Source organism: Neoarius graeffei, chromosome 5, assembly GCF_027579695.1.
Source record: "Neoarius graeffei isolate fNeoGra1 chromosome 5, fNeoGra1.pri, whole genome shotgun sequence".
In the NCBI taxonomy this organism is placed as follows: Eukaryota; Metazoa; Chordata; class Actinopteri; order Siluriformes; family Ariidae; genus Neoarius; species Neoarius graeffei.
Window position 1 is genome coordinate 77,235,473 of NC_083573.1, and position 25,901 is coordinate 77,261,373.

The following is a 25,901-nucleotide window of genomic DNA, read 5'->3' on the forward strand; positions in this document are numbered from 1 at the left end:
TTTTCTCTTTACAACAGTCTGTAAACGTCTGGGGACTGAGGAGACAAGTTGCTCAAGTTTAGGGATAGGAATGTTAACCCATTCTTGTCTAATGTAGGATTCTAGTTGCTCAACTGTCTTAGGTCTTTTTTGTCGTATCTTCCGTTTTATGATGCGCCAAATGTTTTCTATGGGTGAAAGATCTGGACTGCAGGCTGGCCAGTTCAGTACCCGGACCCTTCTTCTACGCAGCCATGATGCTGTAATTGATGCAGTATGCGGTTTGGCATTGTCATGTTGGAAAATGCAAGGTCTTCCCTGAAAGAGACGTCGTCTGGATAGGAGCATATGTTGCTCTAGAACCTGGATATACCTTTCAGCATTGATGGTGTCTTTCCAGATGTGTAAGCTGCCCATGCCACATGCACTAATGCAACCCCATACCATCAGAGATGCAGGCTTCTGAACTGAGTGCTGATAACAACTCGGGTCGTCCTTCTCCTCTTTAGTCCGAATGACACGGCGTCCCTGATTTCCATAAAGAACTTCAAATTTTGATTCGTCTGACCACAGAACAGTTTTCCACTTTGCCACAGTCCATTTTAAATGAGCCTTGGCCCAGAGAAGACGTCTGCGCTTCTGGATCATGTTTAGATACGGCTTCTTCTTTGAACTATAGAGTTTTAGCTGGCAACGGCGGATGGCACGGTGAATTGTGTCCACAGATAATGTTCTCTGGAAATATTCCTCAGCCCATTTTGTGATTTCCAATACAGAAGCATGCCTGTATGTGATGCAGTGCCGTCTAAGGGCCCAAAGATCACGGGCACCCAGTATGGTTTTCTGGCCTTGACCCTTACGCACAGAGATTCTTCCAGATTCTCTGAATCTTTTGATGATATTATGCACTGTAGATGTTCAAACTCTTTGCAATTTTACACTGTTGAACTCCTTTCTGATATTGCTCCACTATTTGTCGGCGCAGAATTAGGGGGATTGGTGATCCTCTTCCCATCTTTACTTCTGAGAGCCGCTGCCACTCCAAGATGCTCTTTTTATACCCAGTCATGTTAATGACCTATTGCCAATTGACCTAATGAGTTGCAATTTGTTCCTCCAGCTGTTCCTTTTTTGTACCTTTAACTTTTCCAGCCTCTTATTGCCCCTGTCCCAACTTTTTTGAGATGTGTTGCTGTCATGAAATTTCAAATGAGCCAATATTTGGCATGAAATTTCAAAATGTCTCACTTTTGACATTTGATATGTTGTCTATGTTCTATTGTGAATACAATATCAGTTTTTGAGATTTGTAAATTATTGCATTCCGTTTTTATTTACAATTTGTACTTTGTCCCAACTTTTTTGGAATCGGGGTTGTAACAAGTGACCAGCAACACCTACAGTACTGTGCAAAAGTCTTAGGCACATGCAATGAAATGCTGTAGAGTAAAAATGCCTTCAAAAATAATGAAATTAAATGTTTCTACATTTAAAAAAAATACCATGAAGATCAGTAAGCATCAATGCATGAAAAAAGTTAATGTTTGCTGTGAGACAACCTTTTGCTTAAAAAAAAAATAGTAGTCTCAGGTACAGTGAGTGCAGTTTTATAAGGAAATGAGCTGTAGGTTTTACTGAGCATCTTACAGAACCAGCCCCAGTTCTTCTGGACACTTTAATTGTCACACTTGCTTCTCGATTTTGCACCAAAACCCAGCAGCCTTCCTTATGTTTTTTTGTATGAAAAATGGTCTGTTATGTACAGGTAATATGTTGCGTTCTTTACTGGCATACAAAGATTTTTCTGTAACATTTAATTTTGTGCTGGAAAACAAACATTTGGAACACTAAAATGTTTTTGTACTGACTCAATAATGCAGAAGTCATAAAATAAAAATCTCTAACCAAGTTTGTACTCAAAAAATACGGTGCCTAAGACTTTTGCACTGTACTGTATTTTGATGCTTTCAATTCCTGAATGATGGAAAATGTATAAATTAATGACTGCATTTGCTAAAAAAAAAAAGTAGTAGTAGTTATGGGGGATATGGCAACCCTGGTGGATATCTTTTTTGCAAACTAAAGCATGGAGAGGTTCTATATGTTAAAGAAACATAACTTTCCCTTCATATATAAAGTCTATTTATTCTATCCACATTCACTGGATATAAGCAATCGTGCGCTCTGATTGGCTACTCTACTACTACTGTCATCAAGTATTTAAAAGAAACAAAAAATAGCTAAATAAAAGAATATATATTTCCCCCCCAGTATCTCCTGTTCCACACTCCAGCCCAGTCGGTGTTAGTAATGTACCTTTAAGTTGGTTTGCCAACCGCCAAAAAAGAAGAAAAGAAAATGGCGGAGCGTTTTATGGAACCAACTGAGGATGAAATAAAAACTCTACTCAAAAATAAAAACCCCCAAAATACAAAAAAGCAACAAAATATGGAATAAAAGTATTTGATAGTAAGAACATATCTTTTTTATTATCCAAGAATTATTATTATAGCGGGGTGGCACGGTGGTGTAGTGGTTAGTGCTGTCGCCTCACAGCAAGAAGGTCCGGGTTCGAGCCCCGTGGTCGGCGAGGGCCTTTCTGTGCGGAGTTTGCATGTTCTCCCCGTGTCCGCGTGGGTTTCCTCCGGGTGCTCCGGTTTCCCCCACAGTCCAAAGACATGCAGGTTAGGTTAACTGGTGACTCTAAGGCCCTGTCCACACGGCAACGGATTCAGGTGACTCCGATACAATTGCTTATCGTTTAGGCCTGGCGTCCACACGGCGCCGGCGTTTTGGGTGCCCAAAACGCAATCTTTTTGAGAACGGGTTCCAGAGTGGAAAGATCTGGCAACGTTGCCGTTGTGAAGTCGTCTGGATGAGTAAAACGGATTTGTTTACGATGACGTCACAACCACATGACTGTGAGTGCTTCACGCCGGGTAGAAGTGTAACGAATATCACCAGGAAAAAGCCTTACAGAGCACTAGTGAGAGTGAAACACGAGCTTGGATATTATTATTATTATTATTATGTTCAGTGTTAGTTCACAGTAGTAATGCAAGAAGCAGAATAGTGACAGTAATAGTGAAGCAAAAACATGCAATTGTACAAACACTGCAGCTCTACAGCAAAATATTCATTTATAAAATGGTCTGATTCTTAACACCAGTAGTGCCAATGATCTCATTGCGATGCGATGCGAGTTGTCAAGAAATCCTATAACTTGGTTCATGAAACGCGCTTACAAAATATTTTCACTGTGAATATTTATTGTGTAATGCCTGGTGCAAAGTGAGAGAGAGAGAGAATAGCCCTTAGGGCAGAGTCAATCCCGCCAGCAAAAATAAGGGGAAAAAAGGAGCGATCTCACCTCTTCAGATGATGGTTTAAGTCCTACAATACATTCCTCAAAAAAGGGCGTAGAAAAGCAAATTAATCCATCAACGTGTATCATTCAATTTATTCCGGACAATTAAAGACGCCGCCTTCCGCGTACGTCATCCTCGTCGCCATTTTGGAAAGGTCAAAGCGGAGAATAAAGATTAGCTGCGTTTAACTGTACCAACAGGTTTACCGTCCAAAGGAGATCACATGGGATTACCTTTCACAGGTGAGAAACAGCAAATTAATCCATCAACGTGTAGTATTCAATTTATTCCGGACCATTAAAGACGCCGCCTTCCGCGTACGTCATCCTCGCCGCCATATTGGAAAGGTCAAAGCGGAGAATAAAGATTAGCTGCGTTTAACTGTACCAACAGGTTTACCGTCCAAACGAGATCACATGGGATTACCTTTCACAGGTGAGACTGGAAAAATACTTTTCATTGTATTTGGTCATTATAATGTAATTTTACGAACAGATTTTCCTGACTTTGTGGCTAATATGAAGTCTCGCGCATAATAGTTTATGCGCATGCGTCCTTACTTCTATTCCCATACGAAAAAGAACAGTAAAGAACTTATAAGAGTTTACCACTGTCTTAGTAGTAAATCCTTATAAATATAAGGATAAATCCTTATAAGGATTTATAAATAAATATATATGCCATGTATGATTTACTCCTGAAAGTGGCCCATTTTGCATTTTCCTCATACAAATTTTTTATGAAAATCTAGTATGTATGAAGTGAACATTGTGCATGGTTTTTACAGATAATGTGTATGATGAATTACACCGTCTTTGTATGCTTCATGTAATGTTTGTAGTTTTAAATTATATTTTACAGTTTAAAATGTATATGCCTTTTATATGTAAATCCACATATGTTTGTGTTGGATTTACATATAAAAGGCATGTACATTTTAAACTGTAAAATATAATTTAAAACTACAAACATTACATGAAGCATACAAAGACAGTGTAATTCATCATACACATTATCTGTAAAAACCATGCACAATGTTCACTTCATACATACTAGATTTTCATAAAAAATTTGTATGAGGAAAATGCAAAATGGGCCACTTTCAGGAGTAAATCATACATGGCATATATATTTATTTATATTTATAAGGATTTACTACTAAGACAGTGGTAAACTCTTATAAGTTCTTTACTGTTCTTTTTCGTATGGGTTGTTCTGGTGTGTCCGAAGGGACCGTCTTACAGCGCCCCTAGAGGTGTGGCATGTGTATTGCATCGTTTTCAGCAAGCGTTGCGTTGCCATATGGACCTGATTTCTACTGATCGTTGCCCATTTGGAGGCGATATTTTTTTTAAATAACATCACGTTGCCGTTGTCGTGTGGATGTGGCCTAAATTGACCGTAGGTGTGAGTGTGAATGGTTGTCTGTGTCTATGTGTCAGCCCTGTGATGACCTGGCGACTTGTCCAGGGTGTACCCGCCTGTAGTCAGCTGGGATAGGCTCCAGCTTGCCTGCAACCCTGTAGAACAGGATAAAGCGTCTAGAGATAATGAGATGAGATGAGATAAAAAACAAAAATGCTCTGTTTCTCAAAATCCAGTGAATGTGGATAGAATAAAACAATTATTCCACTCAATCTCGTCACACATGGCTTATAGCCAACTTGGCGCTATGTGTCTCGTCGGCTATCAGCTCGTATATGTATTCGACTCGATTTCATGGAATAACTGTTAAATATTATGTGTTTACCAGTAAACAATGTACAATCAGTGGTGGTTCGTTAAAAAGCTTGCTTAGTCTTGTATTGGATGATCCAATGCCATTATGAAAAGCTGTAAAGTTCTTACTACACTTTAGTACTGCATTATTATTTAAATGAATGGGAGTGGTAGTACTCCTATAATGTGTACTGCATGAGGCCAACATTCCCCAAACCAGTGCTTGGGTCCTGTCAGACGGTCTGCTGTTTTGCTTTCTCCCAGCTCCCAACACACATGAAGCAGATACTCAGTGTTATCAAAGGCATAGATGTGTTGAGAGCTGGTATGGGGTGAAAATGTAAAACATTTGGGGCAGAAAGACCCTTTTAGGAGGTAGCGCATTAGGCACGCTGGTGGCTCCATGCATGGCCTGACATAATAAAAGCACCCAGGCAGATTGCAAGGAGCTGGTCATTCATCTACATAGCCCACATTAACATGTACAGTGTATGCTGTGGAAAGAATTTTGTGTACATTCTCAAATTTCTCAAAATGAAATGCCATTCCTTGTTTGTCATAATGCATCAATCATCACCAATATTTATGATAAGGTCCATTAAACATGTGCACTAAATGCTGTGCTTTGGAAAGGACAATACCTGTTAGAGTATAATACTAGTGATGTCATCCATCATACCGTAGCATCCTTTTTGTGGTTTTCTATACTAATTTTGCACTTTCAAAGTGGCCACATTTCATTTGTTTTCAATGACAGTTGGTGATTTAAAGGCTGTGTCCTAAACTAGCATGCTAAATAGTATGGTAAAACAGTACACTCTTTCAGGTAGGAGTTAACCTATGACAGTAAGCAATTCTGATACACTGTGTATGTGGTTTGGGACTTGGCCAGTGACAGAAGTGATACTCATTCGCCATACTGCTAGTGACTTGAAGTGTTGATTATTAGCTCATCCGGCCGATAGGCGATGAGCTTATGCCATCATGTGTTGTCCGTCATCCATCCAGTGTCGTCCACATTTCATGAAAATTGCTTCTTCTCTCTCAATTCTTCACTGATTTTTATTCTTTTTGGTAGGATGGTAGGTCTGCCTGGGGTGCATATGGCTTCTTTTCAAATTTGCATAATTGCAATTAGTAATGAAGATATGGAGTAATTAATCCCTAACAAGCAGTTTCCACACAAATCACTTCTTCTTCCTCAATTCTTCACTGATTTTGATTCTTTCTGGCCTGAAGGTAGGGGTACCTAGGGTGCATATAACTTCTACCCAGATTTGCTTCATGACAATTATTAATGAAGTTATGGACTAATTAAGCCTTAATGAGCAGTTCAACAAAAATCGATTCTTCTCAGTCAATTCTTCTCCGTTTTGGAATCTTTCTGGCAAATAGGTTGGTATTCCTAGGGTGTATGTAGCTTCTATATATAGCTTGTATATCATGTATATACAACCCCGATTCCAAAAAAGTTGGGACAAAGTACAAATTGTAAATAAAAACAGAATGCAATAATTTACAAATCTCAAAAACTGATATTGTATTCACAATAGAACATAGACAACATATCAAATGTCAAAAGTGAGACATTTTGAAATTTCATGCCAAATATTGGCTCATTTGAAATTTCATGACAGCAACACATCTCAAAAAAGTTGGGACAGGGGCAATAAGAGGCTGGAAAAGTTAAAGGTACAAAAAAGGAACAGCTGGAGGACCAAATTGCAACTCATTAGGTCAATTGGCAATAGGTCATTAACATGACTGGGTATAAAAAGAGCATCTTGGAGTGGCAGCGGCTCTCAGAAGTAAAGATGGGAAGAGGATCACCAATCCCCCTAATTCTGCACCGACAAATAGTGGAGCAATATCAGAAAGGAGTTCGACAGTGTAAAATTGCAAAGAGTTTGAACATATCATCATCTACAGTGCATAATATCATCAAAAGATTCAGAGAATCTGGAAGAATCTCTGTGCGTAAGGGTCAAGGCCGGAAAACCATACTGGGTGCCCGTGATCTTCGGGCCCTTAGACGGCACTGCATCATATACAGGCATGCTTCTGTATTGGAAATCACAAAATGGGCTCAGGAATATTTCCAGAGAACATTATCTGTGAACACAATTCACCATCCGCCGTTGCCAGCTAAAACTCTATAGTTCAAAGAAGAAGCCGTATCTAAACATGATCCAGAAGTGCAGACGTCTTCTCTGGGCCAAGGCTCATTTAAAATGGACTGTGGCAAAGTGGAAAACTGTTCTGTGGTCAGACGAATCAAAATTTGAAGTTCTTTATGGAAATCAGGGACGCCATGTCATTCGGACTAAAGAGGAGAAGGATGACCCAAGTTGTTATCAGTGCTCAGTTCAGAAGCCTGCATCTCTGATGGTATGGGGTTGCATTAGTGCATGTAGCATGGGCAGCTTACACATCTGGAAAGACACCATCAATGCTGAAAGGTATATCCAGGTTCTAGAGCAACATATGCTCCCATCCAGACGACGTCTCTTTCAGGGAAGACCTTGCATTTTCCAACATGACAATGCCAAACCACATACTGCATCAATTACAGCATCATGGCTGCGTAGAAGAAGGGTCCGGGTACTGAACTGGCCAGCCTGCAGTCCAGATCTTTCACCCATAGAAAACATTTGGCGCATCATAAAATGGAAGATACGACAAAAAAGACCTAAGACAGTTGAGCAACTAGAATCCTACATTAGACAAGAATGGGTTAACATTCCTATCCCTAAACTTGAGCAACTTGTCTCCTCAGTCCCCAGACGTTTACAGACTGTTGTAAAGAGAAAAGGGGATGTCTCACAGTGGTAAACATGGCCTTGTCCCAACTTTTTTGAGATGTGTTGTTGTCATGAAATTTAAAATCACCTAATTTTTCTCTTTAAAAGATACATTTTCTCAGTTTAAACATTTGATATGTCATCTATGTTCTATTCTGAATAAAATATGGAATTTTGAAACTTCCACATCATTGCATTCCGTTTTTATTTACAATTTGTACTTTGTCCCAACTTTTTTGGAATCGGGGTTGTAGTTTGCAACATTTATTGTGCAAGGTGGCCCACTTTAGATTGTTCCTTCCGGACTAGACGGAGCCGGAGTGAGCTACGGTGTCATTGATGGTCTCGTTTGAATGGTGCCAACATTTTTGTCTTAAATAAATGACAGCAAATGTGAAGAGTAACAGACTTCATGGATGCTCATTTTTGCACATAATTTCCTGCACTTCTTTTTTTGATAATACATCAATTTGTGGAAGACAGGGCACCTCATTTTAGCACAAGACATCTACTTTCTGCTTTTTGTTAATTCTAATTTGCTAATATTAATAAAGAAACAGAGTAGAAATACTATTTCCATATATAAAACTTTCAAAACACAACTCTCTGCTGTGTTACTACTGTGTTTCTTTTTCTTTTATCCCCGTCTTCCTGTCCTGTTCCCCCTCTGTAAGGACAGGTTGACGGTCAATTTCACTGGTAACAGTGACAATAAAGGGTTCATTCATAGAGGCACGTATTCATCTCTCTTCGATGCACTTTTGTAATTAATAATCATAATAATCCATTTATAATTTTGTAAATAATGCAATTCAAAGTGGAAATACCCAACAGAGAGGGAGAGACTGTACTTTCATGCCATCATTCCACTAAGCGCAATAAAACTGTGCACTGAAGCATGAAATCTTCCAGTCCACTTGAGGCCTTTATAATGAAATAATGCACTCCAGAAAACATCAAGTGCCTATGATAGCTAATGATGCCATTTAGCTAGAACACATGAGGAGCTCACTGATAGTAACACATATGCCTGGAGCAGAAGCCCCCCAAGACAGGTGATAGAAGTGTATGAGGAGATGCTCTGGCAGCTCTTCAAAAATGTGCTGTTTCAGTCTAGAAATATTTAGGAAGATTGAATTTATACCAAAGAAATAGGTAAGATTATACGAATACAATGTGCATTAAGATTGTCTGACATTTAAGATTGCTGTGTAACCTGGGTGAGTAAAAGGCAGAGGATTGTATTTGAATCTAATTTGTCAGGGAAATGTAGATCTCTGGTGGCAGGGGGTGCACAATTCAAACATTAGGCTATGACAGGAGACAGCCAAACACAGCCCTGGGGCAGAGCTACAACTCTCTACACGCATGCAGCTCTGCTTTTTGACACTTGGATGATCGGACAGAATGTCAGATATCTTTTTGTAAGTGTTACAAAGAACAGATGTACATTTACAGCTATAAATAAACAAGGAAAGATAGTAGACTCTGAGCTCTGTCTTGATATCTGCTCAGTAGTACTGGCTCTCTAGCAATCTAAACTCGAGGTAGATATCCCCAAGACATTCCACATGTTCAAACAATGTATGGTGTCATATAGAATAAAGAAAATGGATCCAATTCATCTACGTTCCGTTCAAGCTCGACAGGTCGAAACATTTTGACTCATTTCACTGTATAAGAAAGATCCCTGGGGCTGTCGCAATTATCTAAGCATCAATTTTCATCCCAAATATAAATAAAAGACATGACAATGAATAACTAAGCTATTTCAAAAATATTTCGCTGAAGTGAAACATGCAAAAAAAAAACTGCACGCAAACAAGGATTTGAACACACCCCTTAACTTGTAACGTAGATCACCATGTGACCAGATGACCACATCACACAGGTAGCTCTGGCTTTGGGCATCTCACTTCGCTGCAGATGAGAGCCAAACGCAAACCTAGCGAGTCCCACAGACCACACACTATAAATAGAAAATTATCTACGCAACACAACATAGGCAGCTGACCAGGGTTATCAAATTGTACCTTTGTGAGACAACAGGTGGTGAATGTGTCAGTCAGCCAGTGAGGGATAAGCAAGCGATAGCAGCCGTAGGTAAACACGTACCTCATCACTCTTAATTCTCCCAATCCCTAATGACAGCTGTGTGATGAAATGGAGATTCTGTATTCAAAACGAAAGAAAATTGCAGTTGTTTTCAAATATTACGTTTTTGACGACTGTTAACTTGAATGCACTTTTGACCAATTTTCTGTTACACAGTAGAGGCCAATATTTCATAAAGTGGTCATTAAAGAGGCTTAGGCTCTGCCCACTTTGTACAAACACATCATGTCTTAGATCCTTGAAAAATTATTCCTTGATTTATATGTCAAGTTATGTCATTTTGATTTACATTCAATTTCCTTTAAAAAAAAAAACGCACGTAAAAACCACAGTTTAGTTTCTCGACGATCTGAATTCATGTTCATTCTTACTCCGAAGGACATTACAGAGGAAATTCTCAAAATGTTCATTTTGAGAATTGTTGATTTACGTTACATTTTACACTGGAAAATGGCAAGAAATATTAGTTAGTTAGTTAGATAGATAGATAGATAGATAGATAGATAGATAGATAGATAGATAGATAGATAGATAGATAGATAGATAGATAGATAGATAGATAGATAGATACTTACTTACTTACTTAATTTCCCTCTAGGGATCAATAAAGTTACTCTACTCTACTCTACTCTACTCTACTCTACTCTACTCTACTCTACTCTACTCTACTTACTTACCTTACTTACTTACTTTAATGATCCAAAAGTAAATTTAGACATCCCATAGCTCTTAAGACACATACTTATACTATACATTCAACATACACAAGGACAAAGACAAACACAACACCAATGGAATGGACATTCATGGTAAATGCATATTCCACATTCAGTCACTGTGAGTGCACCAATAGGGGGATAGTGCAAAGGGTGGGTCAAAGTGTCCATAAGTCTATAGGGATCAAGCATAAAAATCACAAAGTCAGTCAGAACAGGAAAGTACTGATTACTGCACTGACTTGACATAAGGAATATTTACTTAAATTCAAGCATAAAAACAGGGGAATTCCCAGAAAACGGAACTCAAACCCAGTAGTGCATTTTTCCCTACCCTTTCAGGGTAGAGTTAAAAAGTTGAATGGCCCGGGGAACAAAAGATTTTCTCAGTCTGTCTGTTGAGCATGACAGAGAGAGCAGTCTGCCACTGAACAGGCTTTTCTGCCTGTTCAATGTGCTGTATAGGGGATGGTGCTCATTGTCCATAATTAGCAGGAGTTTGCTGAGCGTCCTTTTCTCAGCTATCGATGCTATGGGCTCTAGCTCAGCACCAACCACAGAGCCAGCTTTTCTCACCAGTCTGTCTATACGACCAGTGTCCCTTCTCTTGGCACTGCTGCCCCAGCATACCACAGCATAGAAGAGAACGCTGGCGATGACAGACTGGTAAAACATCAGCAGGAGTTTACTGCAGATGTTAAAAGACCCCAGCCTTCTCAGAAAATAGAGTCGACTCTGCCCCTTCTTGTAAAGTGCATCTGTGTTACCGTAGCTGTCCAGTCCAGTTTATTATCCAGGTGCAGCCCCAGGTACTTGTAGGACTTAACTACTTCCACATTGACCCCCTCAATGGAGACTGGGAGTGGAGGGGAGCTGGACCTCCTATAATCCACCACCATCTCCTTGGTCTTGGAGGTATTCAGCAGCAGATGGTTTGCCCTGCACCATTCCACAAAGTCCTTCACCAGGTTCCTGTACTCCCTTTCTTGTCCATCCCTGATACATGCCACAATAGCTGTGTCGTCAGAGAACTTCTGCATATGGCATAGCTCAGAGTTGTAACTAAAATCTGACATGTAGAGGGTGAACAAAAGAGAAGAGAGGACAGTACCTTGTGGGACACCCGTACGACTGATCACAGTCCCAGAGACACAGTCCTTCAGCCTCACAAACTGTGGTCTCATGGTAAGATAGTCTATTATCCAGGAGACTAGGTGTGGGTCTACTCTCATCTGCAGTAGCTTATCTCTCAATGGGGGGGCTGAATGGTGTTAAAGGCACTGGAGAAGTCAAAGAACATGATTCTCACAGCACCATTTCCTCTGTCTAGGTGAGAGTAAGCTCTGTGCAGCAGGTAGATGATGGCATCATCCACTCCTACTTTATCCTTGTATGCAAACTGTAGCTGATCAAGTGCATGACTGACTTGGGGTCTGAGGAGTTGCAGTAGTAGCCGCTCCATTGTCTTCATTATGTGGAAGGTTAAGGCAAAATGCCTAAAATCATTCAGTTCACTGGGATGTGGCTTCTTAGGAACTGGGATGAGGCATGATGTCTTCCACAATGTTGACACCCTCCCAAGATGTAGGCTAAGGTTGAAGACACGTTAGTGTATTTTTAAAGTGCATGGCGATAACTGGATGTAAAAAAGGAAAAAGAAGGAACAAATTTGTCTGTAAAAGTCTTTCTCTTGTAAGTATCCTCAGAATGAAATATTTCAATTCTAACATCAAAACTTTTATCGAACATTTAGTAAGTATATAAACACTAGGTGCATATTTAATTAGACAAAATCCAATGCAAAAACTACTTCGAAGAATACTAAGAATATCAGTAGTCTAACAAGGATAGAATGTGATATCTATTGTGAATTTAAAAAAAAAAAAACCTGTTCACTTGTGGTGTCTTCCCTAAAAATTTGTCAAATTAGAAATATTTCTGTCCACCTTGGTATATTTAAGCATCTACTCTATGAATATCAGAGTTGCTGTGATGAAATAGCATGCTAATAACTCACTTAAACTGTCTGAAACAATCCCGTATCCATAACGGGCACAGATCTGATTAATTATATCTGCTTCTTTCAAATGCCTGCTTAGCTGGTCTATCACTGCACTGTAAGTGTAATATTACGAAAAAGATCTTGTGTCTGGCTACTCGAGATACTCGTATATCCACACATATAGTCTAACCTGTAGTGTTTATCTGGATGGAGTCACAGTCTGTGATGTGGAATATTTAACAGAATGCCAGCTTAACCTTTGACCTATGATCCTCAACATAGATCCATTTTCTCAGAAGACCCTGGCAACCACTACAGGTGTAGACATGTGGATGTATGTATATATGTTTCTAGTCTATACCTAGTCCTACCTATTAAAAGGTCTTTCAATAGAACACTCCCCTGGCGCTTTATATCAAGTATAAATTCCAGTATAGCTTGTGTATCTGATAGTCATCAGTATGAATAACATCAGTAAGAACAGATGTCATGTTCTAACACCACCAATCAGGTCTTCAGTGTGGAATGACCAATGCAGCAGGATCCCACTTGGCAAGGTGTTAACTGCCAGCAGGCCTACTACGGAATTAGCACATAGGCACATAGTAAAGAGGCCAAAACACATATAATAACCAATAGCAAGTTGCGATTACGACTGAGACAGAATCCATACACTTCCTGTAATATACAGTCATACATGCACAGATACGGAGGAACCCTGATTGAACTCATAACTCACAAAAATCATGCTTCTTTGACACACAGTACTGAGAATCACAGCTATTAATGACACCTAAGACATTTCAGGGAAGGCTAAGAATTAAATCACGGCATTTGTAGACTGAAAGTGACTCAATGCCAATGTTCATGGTCACAGTCAGCATGGTTCTGAGAAGAGTCATATACCTTCACTTAAAGCAGTGGCCGTATTGAAAGTGCGGGAACTGTAACTCCGTGTACAACGGTACATGGACATTTTGTTTTGTGAAGATGTTGATGGTAGTATAATTCAAATAGCTTAAAATAGTATAAGGATTTTTCCAGATATCAATATGGACATATTTACAAACAGGCAAGTATACAGTAAGTCAAGCTACGTAGACCTCTAGCTTTTACTAGACGTTCTGGCACATTTTGTCACTAAAACATGTCCAAAAAATGTCTACATGAACATGAAAAGGCCATTTAACTGACATTGCTTGTGCCTAGTCACGGACTGTTCCCAGAGTACTTTGACAAACTCATGAGAGAATCACATTCATTTGCTGCTCGCAGCTTTTGACATTACATTTCTCTGAAAACCTGCTTGTATTTGAATTTTTATTCTGTTGGAAACCAATGCATGTTTTTGCATATACTATACAGAAATGCAACCTTCAGGATTATGAAGCTTGTGGCCAGAAAAGTGTACAGAAAGTATCTGAGTTTGAGATGAAAATAGTCACAAATGCTAAAAGTCTGATGAAGTTCTAAGGAAAAAAAAAAACACTCTAGCTGGCTACAATACTTTGTTCCATATATATATATATATATATATATATATATATATATATATATATATATATATATCCCATTGTGTCTGATGACGACTAGGAGGTGTTTAGCATTTGTTTGCTCGCTTATGAGCTGCTTTCCCCGTATTCGAAATAAAATTACGACCGCATCTTTCACATATAATGTTCGACACCAGCTGCCCATGGCATGACTTGTGTTTTCTCCGATATTCCTCCTCCCTTTTCTCCTCAACTTTTTAAACTGTTCCTTTCACAATCTTTCTCCACTTGTATGTATCCATCTCTGGCTTTCTCTTCCCAGTTGTTCACTTCAGTCTATTCTTTTAAGGTGTCTTTGATTTACATCCTTGTATCACAATTTTTGACCCCCTACATTCCTTTTCCCTTTGCAAAGTTCTCCATATAAAAGCTTTTTTGGTAGCCTGCTTTCCTCCATTCTTACCACATGTCCTACCCATCGTAGTTGTGATGAGATAACCATAACCATGGCTTCCACACTTGGCGTCTCGGCTCTTCTCAGCACTTCAGTGTTTGGAACTTTATCAGACCAGTGGATGTTTAATAGTTGTCTTAGATCCCGTATTTGAAATTTTGTGAGTTTTCTTATGTGCCTTTGATGCAGGGTCACTGTCTCAATGGAATAGAGTAAAGCTGTTAAGATTACTGCTCTGAAGACTTTTAACTTAGTTTTCAGTGTTATTTCATGGCTGTTCCAAAGCTTCCTTTTCAGTTTTCCATAGGATGCTGAGGCAGTCTGGATTCTGTGAGATATTTCCTGATCCATTTTGCTGTCACCAGTTATGTAGGCGTTTTCAGAAGAATACCATCAATGAATACAGTTGGTACCAGTGCTCTGTCCACATTCTCATCCCCTGCTTGATATAAAAGCTCGGTTTTTGATACATTGATCTGGAGTCCAAATACTTTTGGTATTCTAGCAAATTTTGATATTATTTCCTGCCCTTGCTCCAAGCTATGTGCGATCATGGCTGAATCATCAGCATCAAGAAATTCTCTCAGACAGTCTTCGAATACTTTTGTACTAGTAAAAATACTACCACAATGTCAGTATCCTGTGTGTATGTGTGTGACAATCCTGCATAGCACATGTTTAGTTTAGTTACTGAAAATTTTCATTCAAGGTGAAATGAGGTCCGGAGTGGATCCCGAGCCTATCCTGTGGACACTGAATAGGAAGTAGAAATATACCCTGGACTGGACACCATTCCATCCTTCAGTGGATAGTAATTAGAGTACAGTAAGTACAGTATTGGCGGTATGGTGGTGTAGTGGTTAGCACTGTTGCCTCACAGCAAGAAGGTTTTGGGTTCGAGCCCAGTGGCTGATGGGGGCCTTTCTGTGTGGAGTTTGCATGTTCTCCCCGTGTCTGCCCGGGTTTCCTCCGGGTGCTCTGGTTTCCCCCACAGTTCGAAGACATGTGGTTAGGCTAAGTGGTGGCTCTAAATTGTCCGTGAGTATGAATGGTTGAGAGGTGAAAACCTCTATAATAATCCAGTAGAAGACAACAGGAAACCACTACTGTAATGTTCCCTAGACACTTTGATGGCTGAAGCCGTCAGAGCAGCCACGTCACTGCAGTGATATGCCAAAATGGATGGATGGAAGTACAGTATTTACAAGAGTCAATATTAATGCAGAGTGACACTGCACCAAGCATGTCGATCTACTGTAGGGTCATAACCAAGTAGTAGACATGAACATTTTCATATAGTAGATTCAGCGACAAGCCACTGATGCAGTAATCATGCTTCAAAAAGGAGGAATGCGGTTTCCTTTAGTTCAATGACAGCTACACACTGGTAATAAGTTCTCTTTCTCTCTATGATTTTCACTGCAACTCTCGGCATGAGTCTGATACAACTGAACTTCCTGTGGTTTGTAATTTTCGAGTTGCTTTTAGAAACCGCTCCACGTCCTTTGCAGAGAATCATATTTCTTATCTATATGGACTTTTAATTGCAGTCTGTTTGCTCTGTGCATTTTGTCTCGCGCTTTTCTTCATATGTTGGACTCAATATGGAGTCTCCAGTCCAACCCTGGTACATTTTAGTGGGTATCTGGGAGGCAGCCCATCTGATAACACCACTTTCATGTCTCCAGTTACAGAACCCTGCTTTAAAATAATTATAATTATTCACACAGGTGAACTGACCCAAAAGAAAGTCTCCACACTCATCTGACAGGATGACTTCCACGTCAAGCCACACACACACGTCCCACAAGATTTCAGTTTCACTTTTCTGTTGGCTTGAAGCACCTCACCAAACTGACATCTTCCTTCACCTCCTGGTCTCCATGGTGTACACGATGCTCAGGTAACACATCCACTGAGATTAGAGGAGGTGATTAGAGAGTGAGTGAGTGAACTGTGACAGTTCCTTACACCAGGATCACATACACCTGAACCACAGTGACCTGTATATCCTGCTATCAGGTTACCATTGCTCATGCTTAAAGCCGAAGCTGGTTTTTTTTTTTTGCTACGTGTCGCTGGGATGTGCTTGGTGGTGCAATGCCTTTGTGTTTATGCGCACATGGATTTTGAGCAATGCTAGCCCTCTGTCTCTGCTCATTCTCTTGTTTTGGTATCTGGGTGGAAGCCACACCTGTTATCTATATCATTTACTGGACAGGCAAAGCAAGTGGAGCCTGTCATGAGATCACAAAACTAAGACTAAAAACTACTGAACTAAAAAGTTAAGACTCAAGTAAATTCTTCACAATATTTTGCAAGATATAGTCAAATAGAATAAAGAACAAAATAAGGAGGTAAAGAGGTATGTAATTAAAAATTAGCACACGGATTAACAAACTCTTCCTCTTTGGTTTTATAAGTTTGGTTCTGTAACTTGCAAAGATATAATTTCCAGGCTCGATTAAAAAAAAAATTAATTATAAAAAAAATCACAGGAATGATGCAAGCAGTCAGTTCAACTTCAGTTTCACTTCGGTTCAGTTTCTCTTAAACCTTTGCACAGTTGAAGTATGCAAGGCTTGAAAGCTACAATTACAAGAGATCTTTCCAGAACTTTCAGACATGACTAATATACACTGACAACTTTACAGCTATTCTAAAAATGACCCACATTTACACAACAGCTCGCTGTATGTTCACTATAATCAGCCTGTGACAGCAGGAAGGAGAAGGAAAGCACAGCAGAAAAAGATAAAGAGAGAGAGGAAGGGCGGTAGCATGCATTACACAAGTACTTAAGCAAATGATGCTGCACACTGGATGTGTCCCCACTGAGAAAGACAATATTAGCTGGTACATGGGGCTGGATAATTGGTGCTGGGTGCACTTGCCCTACTGAGGTATTGAGACCTTGCACAAGGCCGGAGCCAGAGGAAGACATGGGCTTATTAACACCACATGCTGCCCTGTGAATGCTCCACCTTCAATGGGACTCAATTAGATGCAGAAAGACATCAGTAGACACACAACACTTTACAGCGACCAAGTCTAGTGATGGGAAAATATGGATCAGAGACATTATACTTCACATTAGCAAAAAAACAAAACAACCCCCCCCCCCCCCCCCCCCCCCCATCTACCAGGCTAGTTGCGAGAAACTACAACACTGTTAACCTATGACTTAAAATGCTCAGTTGCAGGTTGGTTATTCATACTACATACAAAATAGAGGAATGTATAAAATAATAAAGATAAATAATTCAAATTACAGGCGGCACAGTGGTGTAGTGGTTAGCACTGTCACCTCACAGCAAGAAGGTTCTGGGTTCGAGCCCCGTATCTGACGAGGGCTTTTCTGTGTGGAGTTTGCATGTTCTCCCCATGTCCGCGTGGGTTTCCTCCGGGTGCTCCGGTTTCCTCCACAGTCCAAAGACATGCAGGTTAGGTTAACTGGTGACTCTAAATTGACCGTAGGTGTGAATGTGAGTGTGAATGGTTGTCTGTGTCTATGTGTCAGCCCTGTGATGACCTGGCGACTTGTCCAGGATGTACCCCGCCTTTCGCCCGTAGTCAGCTGGGATAGGCTCCAGCTTGCCTGCGACCCTGTAGAACACGATAAAGCGGCTAGAGATAATGAGATGAGATGAATTCAAATTACTCTGTCCACATTCACTGGATATGAGCAATCGCGCACTCTGATTGGCTACTCTACTACTAGGCTATCAACACATATACCATGAGTAGAGAAAAACAAAATGGTGGAGCACATCAAGTCACTTTGTTATCAAGTATTTAAAAGAAACCGAAATTGCTAAAATAATAGATATTTTTCCCCCTAATATCTCCTGTTTCACAGTCCAGCCCAGTTGGTGGTGGTAATGCACCTTTAAAGTGCATATCACAGGTAAATTCAGGAGCAAGATCAATGTAATTCTCTTATTTTATATTAAACTTTGGTCAAATATCTGTCACATTTTGCATTCTCTGCAATTTTTTTACCTTGCGCAATACCAGAAAAATTCAGTTGAAATCAAGCCATTTGAGGCGAATTGGTCCGCCTCTGAAGAAACCTGGCATTTGGATTTCCCGGGAAACACTGATTTTCGTGACGTCATGTGCGGGACGCCTCCCTCTGAATCCTACGTCAGCGCTGGTTTGTTTATGAGAAAACGACCTGGTGGTTTTCTGCAAATTTCTTCAACGTTATCGCGTAATTATTAAAATGGTTAACAGATGTATCGCCAGAGGGTGTAGCAACACCAATCTTGATGGGATTAGTACTCATCGTTTCCCAAAAGACCAGACAATGAGAGAGAAATGGGAGCGCTTGGTCTACACAGGCTGTGCACTGAAACCGTGCAAAGCTCGCGCAGCCTGCTGGCGCTTCCGCAGATAACGTCACGAATCTGGCTCCAGACTCCCTTGGGATTTTTCCAGACGCGTTTTGTTATTTTATTTTTTTCTGCTGTAGACAGATGGCCTTGTGCAAAATTACCCTTCTGGATGAGTGTGTAAAGGGACATACTTTCATATAAAAAAACACGAAATTGGTCCAGAATATGCTCTTTAAGTTGGTTTGCCAACCGCCAAAAAACCCTAAAGAAGAAAAAAAATGAAAATGGCGGAGCATGTTGCTGAACCAACCAAGGACGAAATAAAAATTCTACTCAAAAACAAAACCCCACAAAATACAAAAAAGCAACAAAATATGGAATAAAAGTATTTGATGGTAAGAACATATTTTTTATTTTTCAAGAATTATTATTATAGCATTTTTCACAAATTGCTCCTGTTATTTTGCCAGTTTGTTTATATTCTAAGCGGAAATGATTTTGTCGGACGTTTTGTATAAAGTTTTTTATTTATCGAATTTGCAAAAAATAAAATGCTCTGTTTCTCAAAATCCAGTGAATGTTGATAGAATAAAACAGTTATTGCACTCAATCTCGTCGTACATCTTGTTTATATTCTAAGCGGAAATGATTTTGTCGGACGTTTTGTATAAAGTTTTTTATTTATCGAATTTGCAAAAAATAAAAATAAAAATGCTCTGTTTCTCAAAATCCAGTGAATGTTGATAGAATAAAACAGTTATTGCACTCAATCTCGTCGTACATCTATCTTATCAGCTCATATATGACTCAATTTCGTGGAATAACTGTTAAGTATATTTAAAAGCCTTCCGAGCATGTCCACTGTGTAAGTCAATTAGATGGTCACTTAATTCCCTAAACTATCTGCTGGACATAAATCTGGACTTTGTTTTATCTTTAAATTTCTTACAGTAGGAGAAGTCAGAGTGCATTTAAGCAATGCTGCACATCAGGACTGTGACTGAAGTCCACATTTAACAGTCCAAAATGCAGCACCTGTCCATTCATGACTTAGGACAGAAAGGCCCTCGTGCTGACAGACTTGAGGACGCGTCATTATGATGTGGGCTTATGGGTGTTGTTCTGTCTCTGTGTGTATGTATGTGTTTCCGTGTCCAGTTATGTATCACAGAAACGTACATCCATTAATGCATTTAATGATGACACACCAATCCTGACAATCTACAAGTTTATATTCAGTTATATCACACAAAAATTATCAGACTAATAATCTGTAATTTATTTTGGACAAGGGCTGAAGATGACACTTTTTTGTGCAAATGGCGTTAATTTGATGGAATATATCCTTATGGAAAACACACGCACGCGTGCACACACACACACAGTGTTTATTATTGCACATGCACCATGGTTATTGGTGCCAGATGGGCTGGTCTGATTATTTCAGAACCTGATGATCTCCTGGGATTTTCATGCACAGCAGTCTCTAGAGTTTAGATCATTCCAGAGACAAATGGTCAGACTAATTCCAGTTGACAAGAAGGCTATGGCAGAAATGCTCACAAGTCATTTTTTGCATGTCCAAGTCAAGTCTCAAGTCTTTGGTCACAAGTCCAAGCCAAGTCTCAAGTGTCTTCTGGTTGTAATGAGCATTCTATCATCTGCTGCCTTCCTACTGGTCTGCTTAGAAAACTGCATTGCAAATTCTAAATAATTCAAAGCATGCACTGTGATATTATCACTCCTTTATCTATTAGCATACGGTATCATCATTGATAGTTATTTGGTATATATAGCTGACGTTAATCATTAACGTGGTCTTTCTCTCGGCTTAATGTTAGCAGATGGTGGGAGTGGAACGTTGATGACTGAGTTACCCAACCATTTTTTATAGTCATAGCAAAGTCAGCACTTTATGTGAACAAGTGTGGCAAGCAAACAAACACTCATGCGTTCATCTTTTCAAAATATTCAGTGTACACCAATCTGGAATGTAGGCAGCCATGGCCCAAAGGGTCACCAGTTCGATTCCTGAGACCAGCAGGAAAAATGTGAGGGAAGTTGAGTGAATGAACAGCACTTTCCCCTGCCTCTGCATCATGGCTGAAATGCCCTTGAGCAAGGCACTTAATCCCCAACTGCTCCCCGGATGCTGTAGCATAGCTGCCCACTGCTCTGGGTATGTGTTTGTGCTCATTGCTCACTTGTGTTCACTGTTTCAGATGGGTTAAATGCAGAAGAGGAATTTCACTGTGCTTGAGTCTACATGTAACAAAAAAATAAATAAATAAAGCTTCTTCTTCAAATCAGGTTTACCTCCTTTAGCTACAAAGCTACAAACAAGCTAACATTATTTACTTGATGCTGAGCTAATATTTTTGTTAGCCAGTGCTGACGTTAATTTTTCTTTCATATGACCAACTAACTGACCTTTCCAGGTGTTTTAAGGTGCCTGATAAAATTTCATGGGATCAATCCATTACATTTAGTAGATGCTCTTCTCCAGAGCAGCCAGGGGTTAGATGCTTTGCTCAAGGGCACTTCAGCCATTCCTGCTGGTCCAGGGAATCAAACCAGCAAGCTTTAGGTCCTAAAGCTGCTTCTCTAACCATTAGACTATGGCTTCCAGCAGTCTTTAGTTTGATATTGCACACCTTGTATTTAGCCATTCATTTGTTTGGGCCTTGCGTGAAAGCATTATAGCTAAAAGTTATGACCAGTGGCCCATTAGTTGAAGATGAGCTTTATCTACATTGTCACGGTGTTGTTTCTGGCAGGCTGCAGCTTATGGTAGTCTGTGGCCGTGCATACATGTAAAGTTATGCATGATATTAAGGGAAAGAATAACATTCAGTTTATGAGATATTTTCTTAATCTTACACTGCAAAAAATAAAAATCTTAGGAAGTTTATTTGTCTTTTTTCAAGTCAAAACATCTAGCCACCCTTATTATAAGACATAATTGCCCAACAAGCAGAACCTCATTTAGCTAGAAAGGCTAGTTTTTAGACAGTCCATCTTGAAAATCTTGTATAGACAAAATGTCTTGAAAAAGTCTTATTTGGAGCACCTTTGAAAATAAAACAAGTTTTTTTTTAAAACAAGTAAGTACATTTTGGACATTTGTCAAATGCGGTTCATCTTGTTTCAAGAAAAAAAAACAAAGTACCGTATGCTTGTTTTGGGAATAAATGAACTTTACTGAAATCTTTGAATCTAGTGCCCCCAAAATGCATTGTCGTGGCTCAGGTGGATAAGGCGCCATACCATAAATCCGGGGACCTGGGTTTGATTCTGACCTGAGGTCATTTCCCAATCTCTACACTGTCTTATCCAATAAAGGTGGAAAAGGCCCCCAAAAAATTAACTTGAATGGCTAAATGTAAGAAGTACAATCTTGTTATAAGAATTATTTTGAGTTAATCAGATCTCGCATAATAAGTTCCCCAATCTTATTTTGGAATTATTTCATCTAAAAACAGGTTAGATTTTTCATCTTACTTTAAGAAATCTTACCAAGTCAAATTTGACTAGTTCCACTGGCAGATTTTTTTCACCTGATTCAAGCAAATATGCTTTGTTTTAATCTTTTATTTCTTATTTTTGAAAGGCTATTTTTTGCAGTGTAATGCGCAAACAAAAGATAGTTCACGAGTCTGAGTCAAATCTCAAGTGTTTAACGGATGAGTCTCAAGTTAAGTCTTAATTTACTGTGTGTGAACGACACAGAAAATACAATACAGAAAGTCAAAGTGTGGTCCAAGTTGCAAACTCAAGTCCTTATCTCTCGGCTACAGTCACTCAAATAATCACTCTCTACAACCGTGGTGAGCAGAAAAGCATCTCAAAAGACACAACACAGAAACCAGAGGCAGATGAGCTTCAACAGCAGAAGACCACACTGGGTTACACTCCTGTCAGACAAGAACAGGACTCTGAGGCTACAGTGGACACAGTCTAATTTGAAGACCAGGCAATAATATAATGATAACAGTGCACCTATTATTCATATTTGTATCTGTTTAGAACACATTATCTGTTTAAAATAATGATCTGTCATCAAATAGATAAAAGAACAGAAAACCACAATAAAATTAAACTCTGACTCTCTAACAATGATATTTAAATGTCATACTCAGTATGTTCATTTTGAGAGATGCTGAAATCAAGATCGAGAAGCATGCGCCCGCGCGTGCGCGCACACACACACACACACACACACAGAATTGTCAGAAGGCCCTTCAGTTAGAGGGATGTCTCCACTTGTTCCATTACAGAAAACAGTCTGTGTGGACCTACCACTGTCTTTAGACAGGAAAGGTACTGAAGCAATGTCTGACGAGAGCAGGAGTAAAGGCACATCAGGGAGAAGCAAAGAGAGTGACAACAAGTAAGACTGACAGAAAGCCACGAAGAAGCCCAGAGAGACTGAGAGAAAGGCAGAGAAACAAAAAGGAACATAGCAAGATGAGGCGAGAAAATGAACGCTGTGTAGAAAGAGTCAGACGCTCGAGGGATGCTGCAGGGTTCTCGCCCTTAGCTCTTAGCTCTGCTTGTTGACAGTCGGGAGCATGGGTTGACTTTGTTTGCACAGACCAAACAGAGCCAAACTGACCTACGGGAAACAACCTATCGACAAGCCAACATGGAACATCTAAAAAGACCCAAAGTTTTCTTCTATTGCACTTCCAAACCCTGATTCAAACTTCTCTATGCTGGACACCGAACTCATTGCATAGACAACAGCAATGTGGGATGCAATAAATAAATAATAATTTTAAAAAAATCAGCTGGAAGACTTACCACCAGATTCCCAATCACCATGACCAGCATAAAGACCAAGATGCAGAGAGGCTGTCCAGCAACCTCCATACAATCCCACATGGTCTCGATCCATTCACCACACAGGACCCGGAACACGATTAAGAAGGAGTGGAAGAAGTCTTTCATGTGCCATCGTGGCAATTTACAATCCTTGGACAGCTTGCAGACACACAGCTCGTAGTTCTTCCCAAACAGCTGCATGCCCACCACGGCGAAGATGAAGACGATGATGGCCAAAACCAGAGTGAGGTTTCCTAAGGCGCCCACAGAGTTGCCGATGATCTTTATCAGGGTGTTCAGGGTGGGCCACGACTTAGCCAGCTTGAAGACTCGCAGCTGTGAGAGGAAACAATGACTTTCATTATATTATAATGTTGTGGGAATTAATCTACTAAAAGAAGCCAGCATTAAAGCGGTCTTCTTTCTGCGATATCTAGTATTTTTTTTTCTTATAAAGACGTGCCAACTTATACAGTGTAGATGTAGTATATATGATTTTTGACCTCTTGCTGCGGTGATATATTAGACACCCGTAAACACAACTGTCCTGCTTTCTTCAGCTGAATCAGAGGTCAGAACATACTGTATGTGAATAAAATTTAGCCGATGGAAAAGGCAAGTCACTGAAGGGGAAAGCACTCAGGATGGGAAAGACAACTTTATCTAAATGACGGGCAGATTCACAAACCTAGGTCTTATGACCCAATAAAAAACAAGAGCTAGTATTTTGCATTTCTGTTTTAGCAAGCAACTATTTGATTATTACTAGATCATTTGAACTATTTTGTGCATTCAAGTTGCTTCATTTGCACAAGCAGTAAGTGTAAAGACCTTTTTTTTTGTTAAAGTTGGCATATAAACTTTATGATTAAATGCAACTTTTGTCATGGACAATTTGTTTTTTTTTTAAAGCTTATACACTCAGATACGGGCGGCACGGTGGTGTAGTGGTTAGCGCTGTTGCCTCACAGCAAGAAGGTCCAGGTTTGAGCCCCGTGGCCAGCGAGGGCCTTTCTGTGCGGAGTTTGCATGTTGTCCGCGTGGGTTTCCTCCGGGTGCTCCGGTTTCCCCCACAGTCCAAAGACATGCAGGTTAGGTTAACTGGTGACTCTAAATTGACCGTAGGTGTGAATGTGAGTGTGAATGGTTGTCTGTGTCTATGTGTCAGCCCTGTGATGACCTGGCGACTTGTCCAGGGTGTACCCCACCTTTCGCCTGTAGTCAGCTGGGATAGGCTCCAGCTTGCCTGCAACCCTGTAGGACAGGATAAAGCGGCTAGAGATAATGAGATGAGATGAGACACTCAGATACTAACTAAAATTGTGTTAGTAATAGTTCGATTTGAAAAATGGCCTTGTCTATTTAAATTCCATCACTTGATTGAGTCTTGTAATATTCATCTGGGCTTATTTTATCCTGCTGTTTGGTGTATGATTAAAGTATTTAACATGGCTATTAAATAAGACATTACCAGTCTGAAGGAGCGCAGGACAGACAGGCCTTCTACATTAGAAAGCCCGAGCTCCATCAAGCTGAGACAAACGATGAAGCTGTCAAAGATGTTCCAGCCCTGTTGGAAGTAGTAGTATGGGTCCTGTGCAATGATCTTCAGGACCATCTCAGCTGTGAAGATTCCTGTGAAGACCTGAGTGTAGAAACAAGAATTCATGTAGTATAATTTTATTTAAAAACAACTAGCACTTGTTACAGTTGTTAAAGATATTAGCATGTGTGCAAATTTTAACTTAAAGAAATAATTTTCAACCAAATTCTAAGTCTAATTGGGGACAGGGTGTTCCTCTGATTTTCAATCAAATGTAGTCATGGCCAATTCCCACCCACCAGCTGTCACAAGACAGCTATCAGGGAGGGTGAGAGCTATATGTGCTTCCTCTGGGGCACATAACCCCAGCCGAAAGCATCTTTTCAAACTGCTGCTTAGGCAACGACACACTCAGAATAAAGCATTATGTGCCAACCGCCATACATATGTGCTCATTGGTTAGTGTTACTGTGATTGATAGGGGAGAGAAAGAATGCCACCCCTCCCTCTCTGAGAGCATGGCCAATTTTGCTCTCTTGGGCTCCTGGTC

The 25,901-nt window shown here is 40.0% G+C and overlaps 1 protein-coding gene across 1 annotated transcript in view; it reads right to left on the minus strand.

Annotated features, from left to right (window-relative positions):
- Positions 1-25,901, minus strand: part of scn5lab (sodium channel, voltage gated, type V-like, alpha b) — a 242,756-nt gene that overhangs the window by 86,386 nt on the left and 130,469 nt on the right. Inside the window, exons 15-16 of the mRNA XM_060922428.1 lie at positions 25,280-25,453; positions 23,788-24,144 (exon numbers count right to left, since the gene is read on the minus strand). Of these exons, the coding sequence (XP_060778411.1) occupies positions 23,788-24,144; positions 25,280-25,453 (531 nt within the window). The remainder of the gene's footprint in view (positions 1-23,787; positions 24,145-25,279; positions 25,454-25,901) is intronic.